The sequence below is a fragment of the Chrysochloris asiatica genome, unplaced genomic scaffold (assembly GCF_000296735.1).
Source record: "Chrysochloris asiatica unplaced genomic scaffold, ChrAsi1.0 scaffold00020, whole genome shotgun sequence".
Classification (NCBI taxonomy): domain Eukaryota; kingdom Metazoa; phylum Chordata; class Mammalia; order Afrosoricida; family Chrysochloridae; genus Chrysochloris; species Chrysochloris asiatica.
Window position 1 is genome coordinate 18,107,286 of NW_006408538.1, and position 22,894 is coordinate 18,130,179.

Below are 22,894 nucleotides of genomic sequence, written 5' to 3' on the forward strand. Positions count from 1 at the left end.
CATGTAATTGTCAAACTCACAAAACTAAGCAGTACAGAAAGTGAATTTTACAGTATGGAAACTAAAAAAAGAGGGATTTTCCCCTATGAGAAGCAACCATAGTAAGCAATGCTATTAGTCTTACGAACACAAAATATTCTCTCTAAATTATTCCTGGATAGGTAGCAAAGAGTTATAAAATATTGCTAAAATGAAAGTCAAGTCTCTATAAAAACAGTTCAACCATAGGCCAAGTATGGTGAAATCAGTTATATTTGAGGCTAATAGTCCCTATGAGCTGGAACTAACTCATTGGCACACAATCAACACCTCCACCAATATAGTATTAATCCTTATTTTAAGAGTCATAGACTTTATTGCTTTCACAGGTAAGACCACTATACCATCACAACAGAACTCAAGGTCTAGCCAATTAAAATACATAAAGAGAATGTTTCGTTCTTTGCGCGTCAGCACAGGACTGGGCAATTAGATGACCACTGCTATAATAATTTCTTTTTAAATGGGGTCAACACTGTATGTAAGACTGTGAAGCCATTAATAGCATGTTTGTAAAAATCAAATGTAATAGTTTAATCTCACATTAAAATGAAAATTTCTTAAGTAAATGCCATTTAGTACTAGAGAGTGCTTGATAAACTCCCTTAAGCTTTGAACACAAAAATCTGTTTTTACATGTTTCACTGTAAAATCTTAACTCTTACTATCACACAATTCCAAGAAAATACCAAAGAATGAAATATATTTCTCTTGGAAGTACTCACATTCCTGCTTAAAGGTAAAATATTCAGTAAGATGTCTGCATTCATGGTTGCCCCTCAGAAGAAATAATGTGCTTGGGTACAGAATCTTCAAGACCCATAAATATAAGACACACTGCAAAAGAAAATGCTTTCAGTGACTTTTTCTTATATTTCTGCTTAATGTTTGTTTTAGCTCCCATTATAAATACTGCCTTACATAAGATAGATACCTATTATCCAAACCGTTTTACAGAAAAATGCGATTTTTAAATTAAATAAATGAAACAGTGCAACAGTTTTAAAATATGCCAGCAGACACTTTGCTCTAAATGTATTTAACTTAAGAAACTGACTCACATTTTACTTATTTGTTTAAAAAATTTTTTAAAAAGGAAGTCAGACTTTGTTTGGAAATACATATAGCTTATATATGGGAGTCCAGGTGTGGCGCTGTGGGTTAATACACCAGACTGCAAAGCTGTTTGAACTACAAGGTCGGCAATTCAAGCTCACCAGTCGCTCCTCGGAAGCTCTAAGCAGGGTCGCTATGGGTTGGAAGCGGCTTGATGGCACTTAACAACAACAACAACATAGAGCCGTATACAAAAAGAAAATGCACATGCTATTCTTAGCAATTGTACACTTTTATATTTATGTGAAATATATTTAACAGATATATTGAAAAGTGTAACTACTCACACCTTCATTTAGTTTGCAAGGAAAAAAAAGGTAATGAAACAGCAATACTTAAACTCAACCTGTTACTGTTTTGATTTTGTTATTTTCCCTTTATTAAAAAAGGAAATGAGTCAGCTATATAATGCTTCAATACAACAATGCTTCAATACACAGAAACAGGCTTATCTATAGAGTAAACTTTCCAAAATTGTTTGTTAAATTTTACTGATTTCTTGAGATTTTGCTATAATTAAAGGAAAATTGAGGGGGCTGATAATTAAAGTATGAGTTAGAAGAACAACTCAGGATAAAATTCCTAAGGAAAACAGAACAGACAGAGCCCTGAACTCCTTTCCCCAATAGAAATTCTAGCACACTTCAGAAAGTAAATTACGTTGAAAATGCCAGTTTTCTACTGAGAGGGGGTATAAACAATAATAATACACATGAAAATTCACCAGGTAAGCCTTCAGTATAGATACTGAAGAGATGGTGAGTAGGAATATACAGGTTTGCGATCCGACTGCCTAGTGGCATCTCTTATTAACAATGCCACCTGGGGTAAGTTACTTAACCTCTTTAAACCACAGATCCTCCACATATAAAATGAGTACAATAATATAGACTTGTTATGAGGATTAATCAATATGTGTGACGCACTTAGAAAATGCCTGGTATACATTAAATATTCAAGACAGATTTTCTTTAAAAAGTTACCTATTGGTACAACTCTGATCCAATAGTTCAACCTCTGGAATCTGAGCAAGTATTCAAAGACAGATGACTTAACAGGGTTCAAAGAAGCATTACTTATAACAGAAAAAACTTAAGACTATACTGTTTTTAACAATAAGGATTTGATTAAATGAATTATGTTTCATTTATTTGGTTGAATACAATGCAGTTATTAGAAATAGTGTAGATTTTTATTTACTGACTTGCAAAGACAGTCAGTTGCAGGAGTACATGAAAAATAAAAGTTATATACCAATATTATAGTATGGTACCATTTTCATTTTTAAGAATAGAGACACGAATTTTAAATACAAAGATAATTATATATCCACCATATTTCACTTACACAATCAGAAAAGAAAGAGCAAAAAGAACCACCTATTAATCAGTGATGATTTAATGCCTCTTAAGTTTTTAAAAATAAATGAACACTTTCAGTATGCAAAAAAATTCTACATGATATTCTTGGATCTTAACAGCTATCTAAGGAAGAATAGAAACATTAGGGCCTAAACAATAAAGGCATCATAATGAGCTTTATTTAACTAGAAGGAATTCAATTCAATGTTCTGAGAGAAAAGAGCAAAGAATAGCACTTGCTCCGTAAGACCTCTAGATAACAGCAATAAGGACCTCTCACTCTGCTCATGAATTCCACTGGGAAAAACGGTAAGTATAATGATATGATTAAGTAAACAATAAACAGCTAATGCAAATATGACCTTGAATATATCCCACCTGAATTAAGAGATCGTCTGAAGAACAGATGTGATACTAGAAAAGCCTAATTCTGCCCCTCGTTCAAGCTAATTATTTTCTCTTCTTATCTGAGATACATGTGTCACACAGCAGAAATGTAGGGACTTAAACAAGAACTAGTTTCTTCAGTCCCAATGCTCAGCTTTCTCTTACACTTTCTTAGGTGATGTGTGCTCAGATGGAATCCTGGTGTGGCACTGTGGGATAATGCACTGGACCGCAAGGTCAGTGTGAACCACAAGGTCAGCGGTTCAAACTCACCTGCCGCTCCTGGGAAACCCTATACAGGCTATGAGTGACTCGAAGGCACTTAACAACAACATGTACTCAGATATTTTTACAAACATACTATTGACTATCCTGTTATTCCAACTTCATTTTATAACAAAACTTTTCCAAATTTGCACATACTGTCAACAGTTTTATTTTCCTGGATGTATATATTTCCACCAAGTTCCTCTGAACAATTTACTTACTCATAATTTTATTTCTGAATTAAAATGTAATGGAACGCTCAAAAAAGAAAAAACAGCTAATGCAAAGAAATGAAATGGAATGATTTGAATACAGAAGAGAGACAAATAGTGGTTTAAAAAAACAAACAAGCAAATGAACTAAAAATAGTCAGAGGTTTTTTTTTTTAAAGAACCCAACATAGGTACTTTAAGGAACTTATTTCACTAGGAATTAATAGAAATCATGTATTTGATACTTAACAGCAAATCAAATGACAGTTACCTCTATACTAAAATAACCTCTGTCCACATAATCACCAAGAAAAAGGTAGCGTGCATTAGCAGGCGATCCTCCCACTTCAAAAAGTTTCATCAGATCAAAAAATTGGCCATGGATGTCACCACACACTGAAACAAGAAAATTATTAGATATGGATAAAATGCTGAAATATTAAATTTTACTTACATTCTAATTTATTTGATATAAGAAAGAGTAGAATTGTTATTGAGAAATGGCTGAGAAGGAAGTGGTCTATGAAGAGGTATGTAGGGATGATATGTTAGCAACTATTCATCTGTTCAACATCTAAAACAAGGAAGTAACAGAAATAGCAAAATTTGTGGTCAATGACAAATTTTTCATCTACTTTACAGAGCACCTCTTTAGGGAGCCAAGGATACGTTTAAGTTTTAGGATGACAAAACTATAATGGTGGCAGTAAAGTCTCCATTCTAATCAATATGTCTGCTGCCCTCTAAATTTTCATCTTTGGTATTTTAAACGGCATTGAAATATCTGCCCTTAATGACTGAAAGCAAAGCTATGTATTTGTTACATAAAACTGAAGTATGGTTAACACAAATGATGAAACATTAACAAAAGCTTCTCAGACTAACTTCAGTACTCAATTATTCATGATCTTGTTTGTTCAATGAAAGGTTAAAAAAATGAAAATTACAGAAAATAATTTGACATTTTAAGACAATATCCATGTAATATTAATTTAGCATAAAATCTGACAGAAGAGGATATCTCCAGGCAACTAAACAAGGATGTTATACAAAAATTATATCCAAAACACAAATAATTGTACCTGTAATTGGAGCTTCTACTTCTATCATGGTTTTTTCTCTCCGGAGGATGGCAGCACCCTCATTGATAATTCTAAGTGCAATTTCTTCATCTACCCGACCTTCTTTTACTAAGTGGTTCTTCAGAACATCAACCCTGGGTAGCCCATCTGTATCAAATACTTCTTCAGATGTCAATCGATGTGTTGGGGGAAAAGGGACAGCTGAAATATTTGTAATTAATAAAAGATAAATCACTATTGAGATAGTAACATAAAAATTAATCAATGGATCTAGATAAATTAGAGTAAGAATTGAAAAGGAGGAGTTTTGTTTCTTGGCCATTAGCTGGCTATAGGACCTATAGGTGGTTTGGTGGTGTGCTGACGAGTTGGTTCTAACTCACAGTGGCCCTGTATAGGGTTTCTGAGACTGAATCTTTACAGGAGCAGAAAGTTTCATCATTCTCCTGAAGAGCCACTGGTGGATTTGAACTGCTGACCTTGTGGTGGTTAGCATTCAAATGCGTAACCCGCTGCGCTACCAGGACACCTTATAGAAGCTATATAAGATGCTAATTTAAAAAAATTTTCCCCTAAAAGAGTAATCAAATCAAATCATAGTTGATCCCTGAAAAATGATAGGGTTATTGCTCAGGGTGTCGATTGATCCCCACCCCAGTACAGAAGAAAATCAATGTATAAATTTTGACTCCCCTAAAACTTAACTACTATTTATGAACTATTTATTTATTTATCAATTTATTTGGCAATGTTCCTGTCCTACTGTTGACTGAAAGCCTTATGGATAACATAAACAGTAAACAGGTATTTGGTAGGCTCTATGTATTATATAAGGAGCTCTGGTAGCGTAGTGGTTACGAATCGGGCTGCGAACCTTAAGGTCAGCGGTTCGAAACTACCAGCCGCTCCGCGGGAGAAAGATGAGGCTTTCTACTCCCGTAAGGATTTACACCCTCGGAAACCCTGTACAGGGTCGCTATGGGTCGGAACCGACTCGACGGCACTTAACAATGTATTATATACTGCACCCACATAAGTCACATTTTCAAGGTAAAAGGTATTTCTCAAAAAGTGGCATAGTTACAGCGATGGTGTCACTAATTTCCTTAACTTCTTTTACAAGATAAATGAATCCTTATACCAGATTCATTTATCTTGTCAAAAAAACAATTTAACTTTCTCTGTAATGTCATGATTTTTCTCTGCTTCTTGGGAGCACTTTCAGCATCACTAGTGGCATTTTGTATGGGTTCTATGGTATTATTATTCATGGTTTATTTACAGCACTTCACTAAACATGATGAAAACTACATGAGAACCACAATATCACTTTTTACTGCACTATGCATTTTACCGGAAAGATGAACTGCTCACAGGGACATGATTAGTGTCACACAGGCTGTGGGGCTGATTTTTTAATCGGCATATAAGTGGACCCGTAAACATTCAGTAATAATTCAAACCATGTTGTTCAAGGGTCAACTGTATATTTGTTTTTATTAATCTGTATACAATAACATGTTCTTTGCTGAGAATTATTGAAGGAATGAATCCTCTCATAAATTTAAAAGTTCTTTCCAGATAACTAAATCTTTCTTCTTGAAGCTACAACATTTGAGGGGAGAACTTTGAAAATGTGTAATATACTTCTTCATCTTCAATAAATATAATTTAATCAAGTACAATACATACAATTCTCTCATTCAAACTGCATCTTAAATGAGGGAATTTATATACTATTTTATAATTGATGCAATGTACTGAGAACATTCTCATCCTTTAACACACATTGTACTTTGAACCCATGTAAAATCCTTGTAAAAAAGGTGGTTTTACTCAAGCACAGAATGTATTGGGAATGTTCCTGGCCTTGTTATAAAGGGAAAGCTTTGAAAACATAAAACATTGGTTTCACGTACTTGAATGAGAGATTCTTAGCACTGATTACTGATTCAATTTATTTGGGAACGTTCCTGTCCTTGTAAAACAATAAATACATTTTAATACCATATGAGTTTGAGTAGAAAGAGACCCCAAATACAAGGCTATTCATTATTTTACCTAATAAACCAAAAAAACCAAACCCACTGTCAAATTGATTCTGATTCATAGCTACCCTGTAAGACAGGATAAAACTACCCTATAAGGTTTCCAGGGAGTCCTGGCGTGGTACTGTAGGATAAGCACTAGACTGTCAATTGCCAGGTTGACTGTTCAAATCCATCAGCCACTTCTTAGAAACCCTATACAGGGATGTTATGAGTCGGAACTGACATGAAGACACTTAACAACAACAACAACATAGGGTTTCCAAGGCTGTAAATCTTTAAGAAAACAGGCTGCCAAACCTTTCTTCCATGGTGTGGCTGGGGGGTTCAGATCTTTGAACTTTTGGTTAGCAGCTGACTGCTTTAACCACAGCACCACCCAGGCTTCATATTTTCCTAGTAAGAACATAAAAAACAATGCTTTCTGGTAAACTTGAAAATAAACTTTCAGGAGTAGAGATGAAATAGCCAAATATTTACTTGCTTATCTCAAACTTACTTAATATATTTAAAATATTAATAAGTCATAATCACTTAGAAATAGTTTCACAAAATACTTTTATTCAAAATATTTATGTATGTACACCTTTGACAGTATTCCTTATCATTAAAATCACTGAGTCATCTAACATAATTTTTGAAAGCAAATCATCTTTACTTCCATCTAACTTATCTGAGATACAGTACTTTTTTAGTATGTGGAAATGCTGCCACTACAAATTTATTCTAATCTACAAGCTCCTATCTGTTTAACAATTCAAAGGGCTGACTTTTCCACTTCTATACAGTGTACTGAAGCTCTGTGGGTAGCACAAATGGTCTGTGCTCAGCTACTAACCAAAAATTAGTGGTTCAAGTCCACTCAGTGGTACCAGGGAAGAAGGGTCTGGTGATGAAGTTCCGTAAGATCACAGCCAGTGATGACCCCATACAGTAAAGTTCTACTCTGACACACAACGGGCAGCATGATTTGGAATTGACTTGACAATTAGATTTGGTTCTTTTAAGTATATGCTTATCATTTCTACAAAGTAATCACGAACTGCTATGTGTTTAAGTGAAGTTTGTTGGCTGGAATGTAGAAGGCCTGTTTTCAGTAGTATCTAGCACAACTCTGAGTTCTTACACTTAGGAAAAATTACTAAGTGTCTGTTAAATATATTTGACTTTCTTTTTACTAATTCCACCTCTTTATGCATTTCAAAATCAGCTTCCACTTAAGCAGTCTTGAGGTTCTTTCTCAAAAAGTACTTTATTTTTCAAAATAAAGTGTAATTCAAAAAGAAAAGTTTAAAATAAGAAATCGTGGCAGGGAAATTTATAGTAAGCCTCTGTGTACAGAATTGGGAGTCCTGGTATGGTGCTGGAGAATCAGCACTGGACTACTAACCACAAGGTTGGTGGCTCAAACCCACTAACAGCTCCTTGGTAACCCTGAACAGGGTGTGACTGAGTCAGAATTGACTTGATGGCACGTAACAACAATAACATGTACAGAATCAAGTGTAAATCAATTCTCTCTTTCCAAAAATAAATTTGTTTTAGAAAAACACAGAAAACACTGTATTTAGGTAAAGAGGAGCTTAAGGGTCATCATTGTGACTATCCAATTACTACACAGAAGGCTAGAAGTATACAGGATCAATTGTTTTTCAGATTTCAACTTAAACAACGTAACAAAAAAATTAGCTAAGTTAGAATTATTTGAGGTTTCAAAAATTAGTGGAAAACAGAACTAAAAGATAAGTAAACTGAATTGACTTTTTCCATGAACTTTTTGAAGCCACTTTGTATCAATGATCTAAAAAATAGTAAGTAACCATGTCCTCCAAAACCCTATTCAGGGCTGCTATGAGCCAGAACCAGCTCAATGGCACTTAACAACATGTTCTCATACTAGGAAAAATATAGAGAATAAATTTTATCTTTGAGAAGTGAGATAAGAACAAAGGTCAACCATAGCTAAATGACTTTGAAATCACCAATCCCTCTAGTTTTTTTTTAAAGTAGATTTAGTAAAAGCAAAACTTGAAATTTGCTTATTTTCCCTTTATTACAAGTACATTTATTCCCATTACTTTTTTTCTGTATCTAGAAAAAGGTACTGAAACACATTTGGTCTCCCAAATGCCTGTATTCTAACAAAATAAAACTTTAATTAGAATGTTTTTCCCAGCTAGCAATTAAACTAACAGCTCTATAACTAAACTTGCCCTCAATCGACTATCAATAAAACAAATGTTCAAAAATACAAAATTTAACAATCTGATGATTAAATAAGTCAAAAGTTTCTTTGGGAACACTTTTTTTTTTTTTTTTTAATGAGAGAGCTAAACATCTCTTTAATATAAACTTTTGAGACCAAAATAGGATGGTATGATTTTTCTCAACAAACCATAAGGATCCTTTTATAATTCCAATCTACAATGAGATGCTGTTTGATTTAGAACGCTGTGCTCTGGACCATGCACACTATCTAACAACCAACCACATAGTTCTGCCGATAGCCAAAGTTTGTACAAAACAGAGACTCCACCTGGGGAGACTCCCTCATCACCCAATTTAACCAGACACAAGTGGTACTATTTACATGCACTCTGTGAATACTCCACCTCAAATCAAACTTAGGTACTGAATTCTTTGTCAACAGAAAACCAGAATGTCTTTTTTCATCTGGGGGAAAAAAGTGTAAATTACCTCCAAGACCATGTTGTTGTTGTTGTTGTTGTTGTTATGCGCCCTGGAGTTGGTTCCGACCCATAGCGATCCTGTACAGGGTTTCCAAGGCTGTAAATCTTTACGGGAGCAGAAAGCCTCATCTTTCTCCCACGGAACAGCTGGTAGTTTCGAACTGCTGACTTTGAGGTTCGCAGCCCGATTCATAACCACTACGCTACCAGAGCTCCAAGACCATGTTAGTTATCTATAAAGCTGTTTTTTCAGCTCACGGCATACTTTCACATTTCAAAACCAACTGGCATATCTTTGAGAAATGGAGACAGGTTGAGGGATGGAGACACACCACTGATTCATGGGTAAAAAAACGACAGAGGATCAGTGTTGTAATAACTTCATGAAGTAGAATATACCAAAAGAATCAGTTCTGCTCTATCAGTGAACATGAAGACAAAAAAAGGCATATCCTGGTGTGGCACTGTGGGTTAACGCATCAGACTGCAAAGCTGTTTGAACTGCAAGGTTGGTGGTTCAAACTTAACAACATAGCAGTTTAGCAGTTAAGGAATTACATCAGGTGATCAGTCCAAGCAAGAGAAAACTAATCAAACAGAACTTGGCCTAAAATATAAATTTGTGAATGTTGTTGTTGTTAAGTGCTGTCAAGTACAGAATTTCTGAGAAGCAGGTGGTGAGTTTGAACAATCAACCTTGTGGTTTACAGTCCAGTGTTTATCCTACAACGCCACAGCAGGAGCTCCAATCAATCGTTGTTGTTGTTAAGCACTGTTGAGTCGGTTCTGACTTATAGCGACCCTGTACAGAGTTTCTGAGGAGCGGCTAGAAGATTAAAACTTACTCCACCAAAAATTAATTATTTTCAACCACTTTGTTTTACAACTCTTAAGGCATCTTAATCTAACTTTCAGATGTTCATTTTTTAAATTTTCAAATTCTTTTTTATTATTCATGCTCTTCTAGAGTCAATTTCCTCTTATTTCACACTATTTTTCCTATTCGTCTACATTTGTGATAAGGAAAAGCCAGAACTACGTGAAGAGCCAATAACCAAAATGACTAACAATGAAGGATTAGTTGGGATAACTTAAAGAGCTACAAAATCACCTCAAGAACATCCAAATTACCAGTACTAGAAAACGTAATTTACTAACAGTTTAATTTTGACCAAACTTTTATTTTGAAAAATTTCATCCGAATTTTGGCATGAAGGATGTATCTGTAATTAATAACATTCAAATGGAATTTTCACTCACATTTATTATATGGTAAGTGAAAAACAAGGCCTAAAATGTTTTATTTAGGAAGTAGAAAAAATAAACCAAGGACATAGACTAGTCAGGGTCTGAGAGGGGTGGGGGTGGAGACCTTCTTCGAAAAGAACTATGTACCCCAACTCTAAGCAAAGGCTGAAAAAAATGAGCCCTATGAGATCTTCAGTACCAACTGGGGTGTGGTCTGTGCCAACTGAACTTTACTCCAGAGCATCACTGCTATGCTGGGTGTCAGTTAATCCCATTGCCATACTTAACAACCCTGTAAAACAAACTTCTTCCTGTCATTTACACTTCTGAGGTCCCCTCTCCCACACTTTTCAACAAGTCCTCCAGAATTCCCATTCTAAAACTAAAACACAAAACAAATTACCCCTTTCTCCCTAAAACACATTCACACATCCACACACACACTTTATATGCTGCTGGCCCTTCATAGCATACTGTCTTCATCTTTCTATCCTAATTAAAACATGGGCTCCCTGAAAGACAACACTTTCCAGTCTTTTCAAAGTAAATGACACTCATGTCCCACACCCATTTACTCCCAGCAAAGTAGGATTCGGCCTTCTGTTAGCTCTTCAAAACCACATCATTACTCCACTGAGGGAAAAAATGATTCCCTCTTTAAGATTCATACCTTTTAGCTATTTTACCTTGCTCTTGCTATTCACTAAATTTATCATCTCTCACTAATCTCAGGTTCCTGGTTCACACACCTTCTACTAAATGACACAATCATCATTGTTCATGTGATGATCTACTCACAATTTAAGGAGAAAGGCTTGAGTTCCATTCCACTTCAACTCCTCAGAGCCCACTCCATGATCAAAACTTCCTATCCGTATTCACTCCTTTTTATAACTTTCTATTATGTCATGAACATAGACAGCTTTTTATCAATCTCTCTGGCTACCATTACTTCCTACAATTCAAAGTTATTACACCAGTCACCCACCTTTAAAACAACACCCCTGTCTTGCCCTTTTGTCCATTTTATCTGTTAGATAAAACCCTATTTTTTTTTTTTTTTTTTTGATGAATTAGCATCTAAACTTGGGTGCTAATATAACATCACCAAAATGGTCCAGGGGTGCTAGAATTCATGGTCTCTAATGTTTGCTGACCATTGGCACTTGCCAGTAATTCCATTATATACTCCATAGTCTGCCTGTTTGCATTCTCCTGGATGGGGGTTTTCAATGGCTACACCTTCCTTGAGTCCTTCACCCATTTTAACTCTAACTTAACAATTTCAGAGAAATTCAAGGCCTTCAGACCAAAATTACACTTTCTTGTTCCTCTCCATCCACATCTATATTCATTTTTTTATATTTCCACCTCAGTGAAGAGGTATTACTTCTATCCAATGCTAAACATTTTATTTGACTTCTATTTCTCTCTACCTCTTTACTTCAATCATCCCTCCTCCACATGCTGTGTCTTCTGCCTCTACTTCTATTGGGTCTTTACGTTGTACAAATAAGCATACTTAATTCTGTTGTTGTTGTTGTTATGTGCTTCTGAGGAGTTGGTTCCAGCTCATAACGGCCCTGTATGGGGTCTCCAAGGAGCGGCTGGTGGGTTTGAACCACCTATCTTGTAATTAGCAGTTCAGTACTTATCCTACAGCACACCAGGACTCATAAACAGTCTTTAAAAGAACCAAAACTAGTAGCTCCCCCTTAATTCTTAACCCTATTGTTTTTGCCATTTATATCCTTATTTTGACAAATGAATCCACACAATGGTTATCATCATTTTCTCACTTTATCCACCTTTCTCAAGCCATGTTTATCTGGCTTCTATTCTCATTCCTCTACCTTTTAACTCTATCCTCTCTTGAGTTCTTGAAATCACTCACCTAGTTTTTCTTATTTCTCTGGTCATACTCAATGGCCTTTTCTTTGTCCTTAAATGTCAGTGTGAGCCCTGGTTGACATTGTATTATAAGCACTGGACTGATAATAGCAAGGTTACAATAGGTCCTAAATAACTTGCTGATCTGTACTGTCCTTTTGGACACCAGAGCCACTGAATAAGGACTTGATTTTTTTTTCTAGAATTAACTACAGTCTTTAATGTTGTCCAGGTTCCATAATATTCGTGGGATCATTGCTGTTAGGTGCTGTAGAGTCAGTTTCAACTCACGGTGACCCAGTGTACAACAGAACAGAACACTGACCCATCCTGCATCATCCTCACAATTGTTGTTAGGCTTGAGCCCATTGCTGCTGCCACTGTGCCAATCCATCTCGTTGGGAGTTGACTCTCTTTCGCTGATGCTTGACTTTACCAAGCACGATGGCCTTCTCCAGGGACTGGTCTCTCCTAATAACACTTCCAAAGTATGTGAGACAAAATCTCACCATCCTGACTTCTAAGGAGCACTCACGCTATACTTCTTCCAACACAGACTTGTCTGTTCTACTGCTAGGCCACGGCATTTTTAATATTCTAAAATTGAAATCTCAACATTCTCCTGCTTTAAGCCTGGCTTCATTATATACAATCCAAATTTTTACCTTAACACAGCATGAGATCGCTGATGATCTGATCCAGTTCTACATTTCCATCTATTTTACTACCACCTCACACTCCAGACCCAATCTATGTTCCGGATGCTTTAACTATATTTTTTAAACTACATCACACTCTTTTTCATCTCTATACTCTGCATGCTCTCCTTGGTTTTTTGGAGTATTCCTCCATTCTTGGTCTTCTAACCTAACCTCTCCTTGTCTTTAAACTTCAACTACTCCTATTCTAGAAAACTTTTACTGATATTCCAACCTAGGTTACCGGTACCCCAACCTTTGCAGTACCACAAGGAGCTCTGGGAGCGTAGTGGTTACAAGTCGGGCTGCTAATCTCAAGGTCAGCAGGTTGAACTACCAGCCATTCTGCAGGAGAAAAATGAGGCTTTCTGCTCCCGTAAAGATTTACATCCTCAGAAACCCTATACAGGGTTGGAACCGACTCCATGGCACATAACCACCACCACCTTTGCGGTCCCACAGCAAAAAATACAATGAATATCTGCATCAAAGCAATTACCAAACCCACTGCCACGAACTCAACTGTAAGTCACAGTGAGTGACCCTATAGAAAAGAATAGAACTACCTCTAGGATTTTCAAGGTTATAGATCTTTATGGAAGCAGACTGCCTCATCTTTCTCCCTCAGACCAGCTGGTAGGTTCGAACCACTCAGTTAGCAGACACATACCAGGGCTCCTGATTAGAATATAATTGTTGTTAAATGCCCCCGAGTCGATTTGGACTCATAGCGACCCTGTATAAGGTTTCTGAGGAGTGGTTCAAGGAGTGGTTCAAATTGTCTTTAAGATCTAATGCTTATCCTACAGCACCACATAAATATTTGCACAAATTTGGGTAGTAACAAATATTATAGCATTTTGTTTTCAATTTACAAAGAGCTTTTGGACATAATCCTGTAAGATTTTCAAAGACAGTCAGTTTGGGAGAGCGGGTTTTATCTCCATTTCACAAATGAGGCAACAGATTCAATGAAGCTAATTTCAATGACTAAGGGGTTTAGTTGGTTCAAACTCCTAGAGACTCTGCAAAGGTTTTCCGAGAGTGGCAAGTGGGTATGAACTCCGACTGCAGTTCCCAGTTCACTTCGTATCCTACACCACTGCACCAGGACTCTCATAAGGGGCAGAGCCATGGTAAAAACTCAGGTCTTCACATGGCTGCTCCAGTACTCGCTGGCTTATATGAATGCAATGACAATTCTTTGTATACTGGAGGGATCATCAAAAGGTTCCATATTTTCAAAAAAGGCTCATGTAATGAAGCATGTTATAATCCACTCATGAGTTGGCCCTCTAAGGGCTGATTCAATGCGTCTTGCAGGACACAGGACTACCCTAAAAATGTCAAGATATGCCCCCCCTTAGGTCTCTAAATTTGCAGTAGTTCTTTGATTATAATACCTTTCCCACAAAATTGATTCTCATTCCTGACTTATTTTTGTTATGGTTATTACCATTCTCTGTTGTTGGTAGTGGTTATGGGCCATGGAGTCATAGTTCCAACTCATAGTGACCTGTACAGGGTTTCCAAGGCTGTAAATCGTTACAGGAGCAGAAAGCCTCATCTTTCTCCTGTGGAACGGCTGGTAGTTTTGAGATGTTGAGCTTGAGATTAGCAGCCCGACTCATAACCATTATGCTACCAGAGCTCCTTTCCATTCCGTTACTCAAGACTTGAAATGTTGATGTCAGTGCCCTCTTTCTAGACACCAAGTGTTTGGGTTCTTCAAATTCTCTTCATCTTCTTACATCTCCAATGCTAATTCAAGTACTTATCACCTTGTTTACTAACACATAATCTAACCTCTACTTTTCTTTCCCTTAATCGTATTAAGAGCAGCGATACAGTCAGAACTGACTTGACAGCACTAATCAATGATATTAACCTACTCTAACGATTTGGATGAAATAAAAAAAAAGAAAGCCTAAATCTTATTTTTAAGATCTTTTGAATTTCAACCCTTCCCAGTCTTTTATATATTATTCCAATCTTTGCACCTCCAGCTACAATTGCCGAATTCAGTCAATCCTTAAAACAAAATTAGCTAATGAGTGTTTCCTAAAAAAGTTTTGCTCTTCTGTTTCATTCTTACACCCAATCTGGCATTGCTGTTGTTGCTAAGTGCTGCCAAGTCGATTCCGACCCATAGCGACCCTGAATAGGGTTTCCAAGGAGCAGCTGCTGAGCCGGAACCACTGACCTTGCAGTTCAAACGACTTTGCAGTCTGACGCGTTAGACCACAGCGCCACACCGGACTCCAATCTGATATTATCTAATGCATATTAATTAGAACCTATGTCATATGCTGATCTCATGGTCAGCAATTTGAAACTACCAGCTGTTCCATGGGAGGAAGATGAAGCTTTCTGCTCCTGTAAAGATTTACAGCCTCGGAAACCCTGTACAGGGTTGCTATGAGTCGGAACCGACTCCACGGCACATAACAACAACATGTCATATCTAGTTTATCTCCTTCCTTTCCTTCATGCCTTAGTCACCTCTCACTTGAATGACTCGATTATAGTCTGCTACACAACCTGTTTGAAGTCTCTACCACAATTCACTTTAGGAAACCAAGATCTTGGGACACTGTTGTACTTTAAAACCTTAAATAATAGTAACAATGGCTACTTTTGGTGTGGTGCTGTAGGATAAGCACTTGACAACAAGTTTGGTTTAGACCACAAGATCAACAGTTCAAACTCACCAGCCATTCCTTGGAAACCCTATACAGAGTAGCTATGAGTCTCAATGACTTGAAGACACTTCACAACAGCGGGTGTACTCATCATGTGGTACATACTTTACATGTACTGTCCATTGTTGTTGTTGTTAAGTTCCATTAAGTCGATTCTGACCCATAGCGACCCTGTATAGGGATTCCGAGGAGCAGCTGGTGAGCTTGAACTGCTGACCTTGCAGTTCAAACAGTTTTGCAGTCTTGCACATCAGCACCACACCAGGACTCCATTAATACTTACAAATATCTCATAATGATAATGCTTCATTTATTCCATTTTATAGGTGACAAAACTGAGGATTGGGGGATAGTATGAACAAGCTTCAAAAAGTTTGTGGAAAAATTAATGAAAAGATAATGAAATTTTTCCACGAACTTTTTGAAGCCACCCTCAGTAAGTTTCTTGTCCAAGCTCAAGTAGAGTTAGGATTCAAATCCAAGCATTTGACTCTAAAATCATGTTCTTAATCATCTACAAACTATACTGCTTAGTAAATTCCAGCTCAATTTGGCATACAAAAAATCCTTTCCAACTTCATCTCCTACCATGCTTGCCAAGCAGTCTACACACTACAACTACACATTTCATGCTTTTTTCCAAACTCCATGCTTTTGTGCTGCTATTTTCTCTGCCAGGAAATGTTTTCTCTACCCTAGACCTTCTGTTGGGAGAAATGCTATACATCTTTCAAGGTCCATCTCAAAACATTATCCTCTTAGCGATGCTTTCTCTCCAAGTAAGAGAGTCAATTCTATCTCTATAGCTCTAATAGTACTTTGCACCTAATTCATATTATTTATTTACAATAACACACGCCTCCCTCACTAGATTCACTATTATTGTCAGGTGTAGCCAAGTCGATTCCATATCATAGTGACTTTGTACAGAGTTTCCAAAGAGCAACTGGTGGGTTTGAACTGCCGACCTTGTGGTTAGCAGTCCAGTGTTTATCTTACAGTGCCACACCAGGACTCTACTCCAAGAGTATGTCTTATGTCTTATTCAATTCAATGTATCTTATGTCTTATCCAATTCTGTATCCTTAAGTCCTAGCATAATGCCTGATGTTGTTGTTGTTAAGTACTGTGGAGTCGGTTCCGACTCACAGTGACGCTGTACATGGTTTCCGAAGCTATAAATCTTTACAGGAGCAGAATGCCTCATCTTTCTCCCGCGGAACCGCTGGTAATTTCGAACTGCCGACCTTCAGGTTAACAGCCCAATTCCTAAGAACCAAAAACCCACTGCCATTGAGTCAATTAATACTCAACAACAGGGATGGGGAACGTCTTGACCCACAGGTCAAGGCCTGCAAAATCACTTTTTGCCTGCTAAGGCAACTGAAGTTCCAGCCATCACATTCTTGTTGTTGTTGTTAAGTGCTGTCAAGTCGGTTCCGACCCACAGCAACCCTGTAGACGGTTTCCGAGAAGCAGCTGGTGCGCTTGAACTACCAACCTTGTGGTTTAAAGACTTTGAAATCCAGCGCATTAACCCACAGCGCCAGGGGTGAGTTAACTGACCAAATATAGACTACTTTTTAAATTGCAGTCCTGGTGTGGCATTGTGGGTTAATGTGTCAGATTGCAAAGCAATTTGAACTGCAATGTCAGCGGTTCAGGCTCACCAGCGCTTCTTGGAAACCCTATACAGGAATGCTATGGATTGGAATTGACTTGATAGCACTTAACAATTTTTAAGTTAATTTTGTATGGTCCACAAATGATATTATAAATTTTGGCAGAAAAAAGGTTCCCCATCCCTGCTATCGGAAAAAGTAGAACTGCTCTTAGGGTTTTCAAGACTACAAATCTTGATAGAAGCAGAAAGTATCTTTTTCTCATGCAGAAGGACTGGTGGGTTTGAACTGCTGACCTTGAGGTTCACTTTCCAACACTTAATCCATAGCACCACCAGGACTCCTTAATACAGGACAGGCACTCAAATAAATGGTCCCAATCTTCTATTTCAATCCTACCCCTCATTCAAAATCTCTTTCCTCCTATACAAACTCTTCCTAGACCATTCAGCCCAGATTCATCACTACCTCCTTTAAATCCAGACATTTCACTGGCTCTGCTACTTATCTGGCAATTATTAATCACTCCGGTCCTTAAAACATATTACTAACTTTTCTATGAGTGCTTTTTTCCCCAAGGGCTGACTGCATCTTTTCTTTTATATTTCCACTGTCTCCTTACAGTTTTTGGCACACAGGAGGTATTTAATAAACATTTGCTATTTGATTACTTTGATGTTCCAAAATAAATTCTATATATCACACAAGGATGCCCAATGAGCTTCAGCTTACTTCATTTCTGTGTATAAACAAACATTTTTATGGTGAAGTCACATGGTTGGCACGTAAACACACCACATTTAATAAACCAAGGTTCTTTTCATCAAGTTTTCCTTACATCTCTTGCCAATTCATTCAACAGCTCTGGAACCTGAAACTCTTGCCTCATTACTGAGCAGATGTAATTCTACCTTGGCATTTTCCTTCTAAGATAACTTGTTACATCCATGTTCTCTCCCCTCTGCTCTCTCAAATCCACACTATATTCTGTTCCTTTACTTTCTCTAGGACACATGGTACTAAAAATTTATTTCAATATGGTTAACATTTTAATGAGGGCAGAAAGAAAAATTATTTTCAAGAGCTAGTTTTTTTTTTTAGGTAGTTAAGTCCACAAAATAGACTTAGCAATCAAAAATTAAAACTGCTTTAAAATACAGTGAAGTAGAACCAACAAAGAACACTGAAGTAGCTGTGACACCTCAAGGCCTAAGTGAGCCGTATGAAAACAGTAATTATAACAACTTTAAGGTAAAGGTACTGGAGAACACTTAGGTCAAATGACCTCAGATTGAAAAGCAGACAGGTCAACAACAGAACCTCTACGAATCAATATGGTTATCCATCAAAAAATACGTAAAATATTTTAATTACTTTTAAAAACTAAAATATTCGAGAATGCCCATTCTGAAAGGCTGATAATTTAAGAAACTAAGCTAGGGGGACTTGAGGGGAATTAATCACATTATTGGTGCTTAAATGAACAAACACAACATAATACAGACAATGGTAAATTTTTATATCAATGACTCAGACTTGCTCATCTCAGAGAAGCAATCCAGTTTATAAATCTGGGACCTGGTCTACACACCAGAAAGCACATTTCTTAAGGGTGAGTTGTGAATCCAAGACACAGTCATACTTCCATCTAATTTACTTGTATGGAAAGGAGCTTACTGGTACAAAAATTATACTTAAATTTTTTATAGCTGGTGGAAAAAGAAAAAAATAAGTACAGAGACTATTCAAACCCATTGTCATCAAGCCAATTACAACTCATACTGACCTGATAGGGCACAGTTGTTGTCAGGTGCCATCATGTTGGTACCGACTCATAGCGACCCTACGCACAATAGAACAAAACACTGCCTGCTCCTGGGCTAACCTCACAATTGTTGCCACACTTGAGCCCACTGATGCTGCCACTTTGGCAATCCATCTCCCTGGGAGTCTTTCTCTTTCTCTGACCCTCCACCCTACCAAACATGATATCCTTCTCCATCAACTGATCCCTCCTGACAATATGTCCAAAGTATGAGAGACGAAGTTTGGCCATCCTGGCCTCCAAGGAGCACTCCGGCTGCACTTCTTCCAATACAGATCTATTGGTTCTTTTGGCAGCTCATGGCACTTTCAATATTCTTCTCCAACACCGTAACTCAAAAGCATCAATTCTTCCATAGTCTTCCGTATTCACTGTCCAGCTTTCCCATACCTATGAGGTGATTGAGAATACCATGGCCTGGGTCAGGCACAGTAAGTAAGGTTGTAATCTTTATGAAAGCAGACTGCACATCTTTCTTCTGTGGAGCTTCTAGTCGGTTTGAAACGCCAACCTTTAGGTTTGCAGTCAAGTGCTTTATCTGCCGCACCACCAGGGTATCTTCTTAAATTCGGGGTTTTCTGCTAAAATTATCCACACTGATTTTGCTGATGTGGCAGTTATGCACACATGTATAAACAGCTGCTTTCCTTTTGTTCCCATTTCCTTATTTTGAATTTCTTATTTTAGTTATAGAAAAAATGGTAACTGAAAAACAGTTAAGAGGGTATACTATCTCATCTAAATCATTGGAACTACATTAACTTTCAAAGAATGGCAAAATCGGACCTGAACTATCAGCTAGAGTAGACTCAGCACACCTGATCACCCATAAATCAGTGACATAGAATTATGACTGATTTCAGTAACAAGCTTATCATATTTGTCTGTGAATCACACTATAGTATTATAACCTTACAAAATCCTCCACATAGTTAACTTCAGGCATCATAACATTAAACACAGAAAGATCTATATCCCCTTCAAAACCTACATGACCGTAAAAGCTTCTGACTTGAAGGGTAATAGCATAAAGCATAAAATTTAGACAATAGGTAATAAGGAAAAAGTACAGGGTACAAAAGGCTACTGTCTTCAATGCCAACCATGGTATTCCTAATATTACTACTACAAAACGTACAGATGAGAAACCAGCACCACACACTGGACTTAAGTTGAAAATCTGCCCTACCACTGAGGTCTTACATGAGAGGGCTTCAAAAAGTTCAGGGAAAAATTCCACTACTTTTTCATTCCACTTTCTATTAACTTTTTGAAGCCCGTCATACTTCAGGCCATCACCATTCTCTGTGATAATAAAAATCATTATGGTAAAATTACTGAATGTGGAAGGAAAAACGAACCTGAATATGACATCTAAAAGTGGATTTCTGTATCTGTATGAAAGGTGAATTTCTCAGTAGCTACAGTGGAAATACAGGTTACAACTTGGGCTGCCAACTTCAAGGTCAGCAGTTTGAAACTGCCAGCAGTTCCGCGGGAGAAAGAAAAGGCGTTCTGCTCCCGTAGAGATTTACAGCCTCAGAAACCCTGTGCAGGGTCACTGTGGGTAGGAACCTACTCCACAGTCCTTAACAACAACATTGGAAATTAAGGAGCCCTGATGTTGTTAAGTGCTGCCACGTCCGTTCCAACTCATAGCGACCCAGTATAGGCTTTCTGAGGAGCTGATGGTGAGTTTGAACCCCAGTGCTTATCCTACAGTGCCACACCAGGAACCCTAGTAGCATAGTGGATTATGAGCTGGGGTGTTAACCACGAGGTCAGCAGTTTGAATCTACCAGCCACTCTGAGGGACCAAGGTGAGGCTTTCTACTCCCATAGAAACCCTATACTAAAGGCCCACTACCATGGCGTACCATAACCACAGTGGAAACTGGTGGTGTAGTGGGTTACACCCCGCAGGGTCAGAGATTAGAAACCATCAGCTGTTTTTCAGGGGGTGGAGGAAAGATGAGGCTTTACCCCATACAGGGTTACTATGAGTTGAAATTAACTCCACGGCACTTACCACCCCCACGCAGTGGAAACTAGAGATGAGACCTCAGGAGGATTGCATACTAGTCTGCTGCACATCATTTTAACCATGTGATCCTTATCAGGCATTCCAACTGGTTAGCAAACTCCATAAAGACATCCAAGTTGTCTTCATGATCATACAACTAAGGATATGAGATATAACCTTGAGCATTATTTAACTACAATTTTTATACCAACAAGCTCCTTTCCACACCAATAATTGCAAAAATGACTGTGTCTTGGATTCACAACTCACCCTTAAGAAACCCACCTATGCTTGGAATCTTATTTTTACTGCATTAATACAGTATTGTTAGAATAAGAAGATTCACAAGCTTAAGGGCAACATAAACTCATTGCTCAGGAATGTGATTGGTTGGTCCATCTAGCAGTGCCCAAGGAAATGACACAGGACACAAAAATACAGTTAGACAATGAAGCAGCAGCTCATGTTCCAGTCTTCCCACCCCCACAAAACTGCGGGGTTTCATGATTCGATGAACTACTAAGTTTTGTTTTAATCTTTTTAAAAAAGATTTCTCGGGACAAAGATTCTATAAGCTCTTTATTCAGCTCATTCCAATGCCTGGGCCAAGTGGATATATTACTAACTTTAAAATAATTCATTTAAGCCTGGGTACAAATCAGTATTACTCTTTTAAGAACCAAAGAAGGCTCAAATTGAAAACTGAAAATTAAAAACACACAGGGAAGAGTTTTTCTTGTTTTTAAATATTTTAATGGAAAACATAACTGATCAGATTTCAAAAGCTGGGCTAACAGTGTTTAAACAATGTGCCAGTATATTTAAAAACTAAAATAGCCACAAATAAAAGGAACGCCCTATAGTTTCCAAATAAATGTAATACCACAGTAAAGAAAACTTTATTCTAAAAGAATTTTTAAAAATTCGTTTATTGACAAAACTGTATGATAAAGAAAAATTATTTCATATTGTTTTTTCATCTCCACAGCAGTTCTGAAGTTGGTGCACTTTCCCAGAGACCTTCAATTTCTCTACTTTAAATTAAGCTGCTGACCTGCTGTGGATAAATATCCGTAAATTCGGCCTCAATCGAAACTCACTTTTGATCTAGGGGCAAAATCCTGTGTGCAAGGAGAGGAGAGGTAACCCCTTCTGGCCTTAGACCAAACATTGATGGTTTTCTAAGTAAACACTTCTTCCTATTCGCGAGGCTTCCCGCCCCCTCGGCCCCCCTTTATGCTGCCTTTCTTCTACTTTGTACTGAATGCCAGGGCTCCCCAATCCTGCCTGGGGCCCTTCACCTAGTCCAATCCCATAGGGTTCCCCCAATGTCCGCACGGGAGGCCCCAGGGCGCCGAGTGCCAACCAAGCGCCGACAATGTGGACGGCTGTCACTGGGGAGCAGGCGTGGGCCAAAGCCGCGGTGATTTCGGACTGCTCATCGCCCGGGCCCGCGTGGCTGAAGGTCTAGGCACCCCTGGGTCCGCCCCGGCAAGCCTGGCGTGCAGCTGTCGCGAAGCAGGAAGCTAATCGCGGCCCCTGGCCTGCGTTGACAGCCGAATGGGAAAGGAAAAGGGCTGGCTGTGGCTAGCAGCCGCACCTCTTCGGCTAGGACAACCCGAGAGCTAAGCCCCTGCCCCGGCCTGAAGGCAAGCCGGAGACTGCAGAGCCTCTGCCACCGACT

At 38.0% G+C, this 22,894-nt stretch overlaps 1 protein-coding gene across 3 annotated transcripts in view; it reads right to left on the reverse strand.

Moving 5' to 3' along the window:
* The window catches only part of PPP3CB (protein phosphatase 3, catalytic subunit, beta isozyme), a 72,950-nt gene that overhangs the window by 49,674 nt on the left and 382 nt on the right, over window positions 1-22,894 (reverse strand). For all 3 annotated transcript variants that reach the window (XM_006835890.1, XM_006835891.1, XM_006835889.1), the window contains exons 2-4: window positions 4,465-4,665; window positions 3,654-3,778; window positions 765-876 (exon numbers count right to left, since the gene is read on the reverse strand). In XM_006835890.1, coding sequence (XP_006835953.1) covers window positions 765-876; window positions 3,654-3,778; window positions 4,465-4,665 — 438 coding nt within the window. The remainder of the gene's footprint in view (window positions 1-764; window positions 877-3,653; window positions 3,779-4,464; window positions 4,666-22,894) is intronic.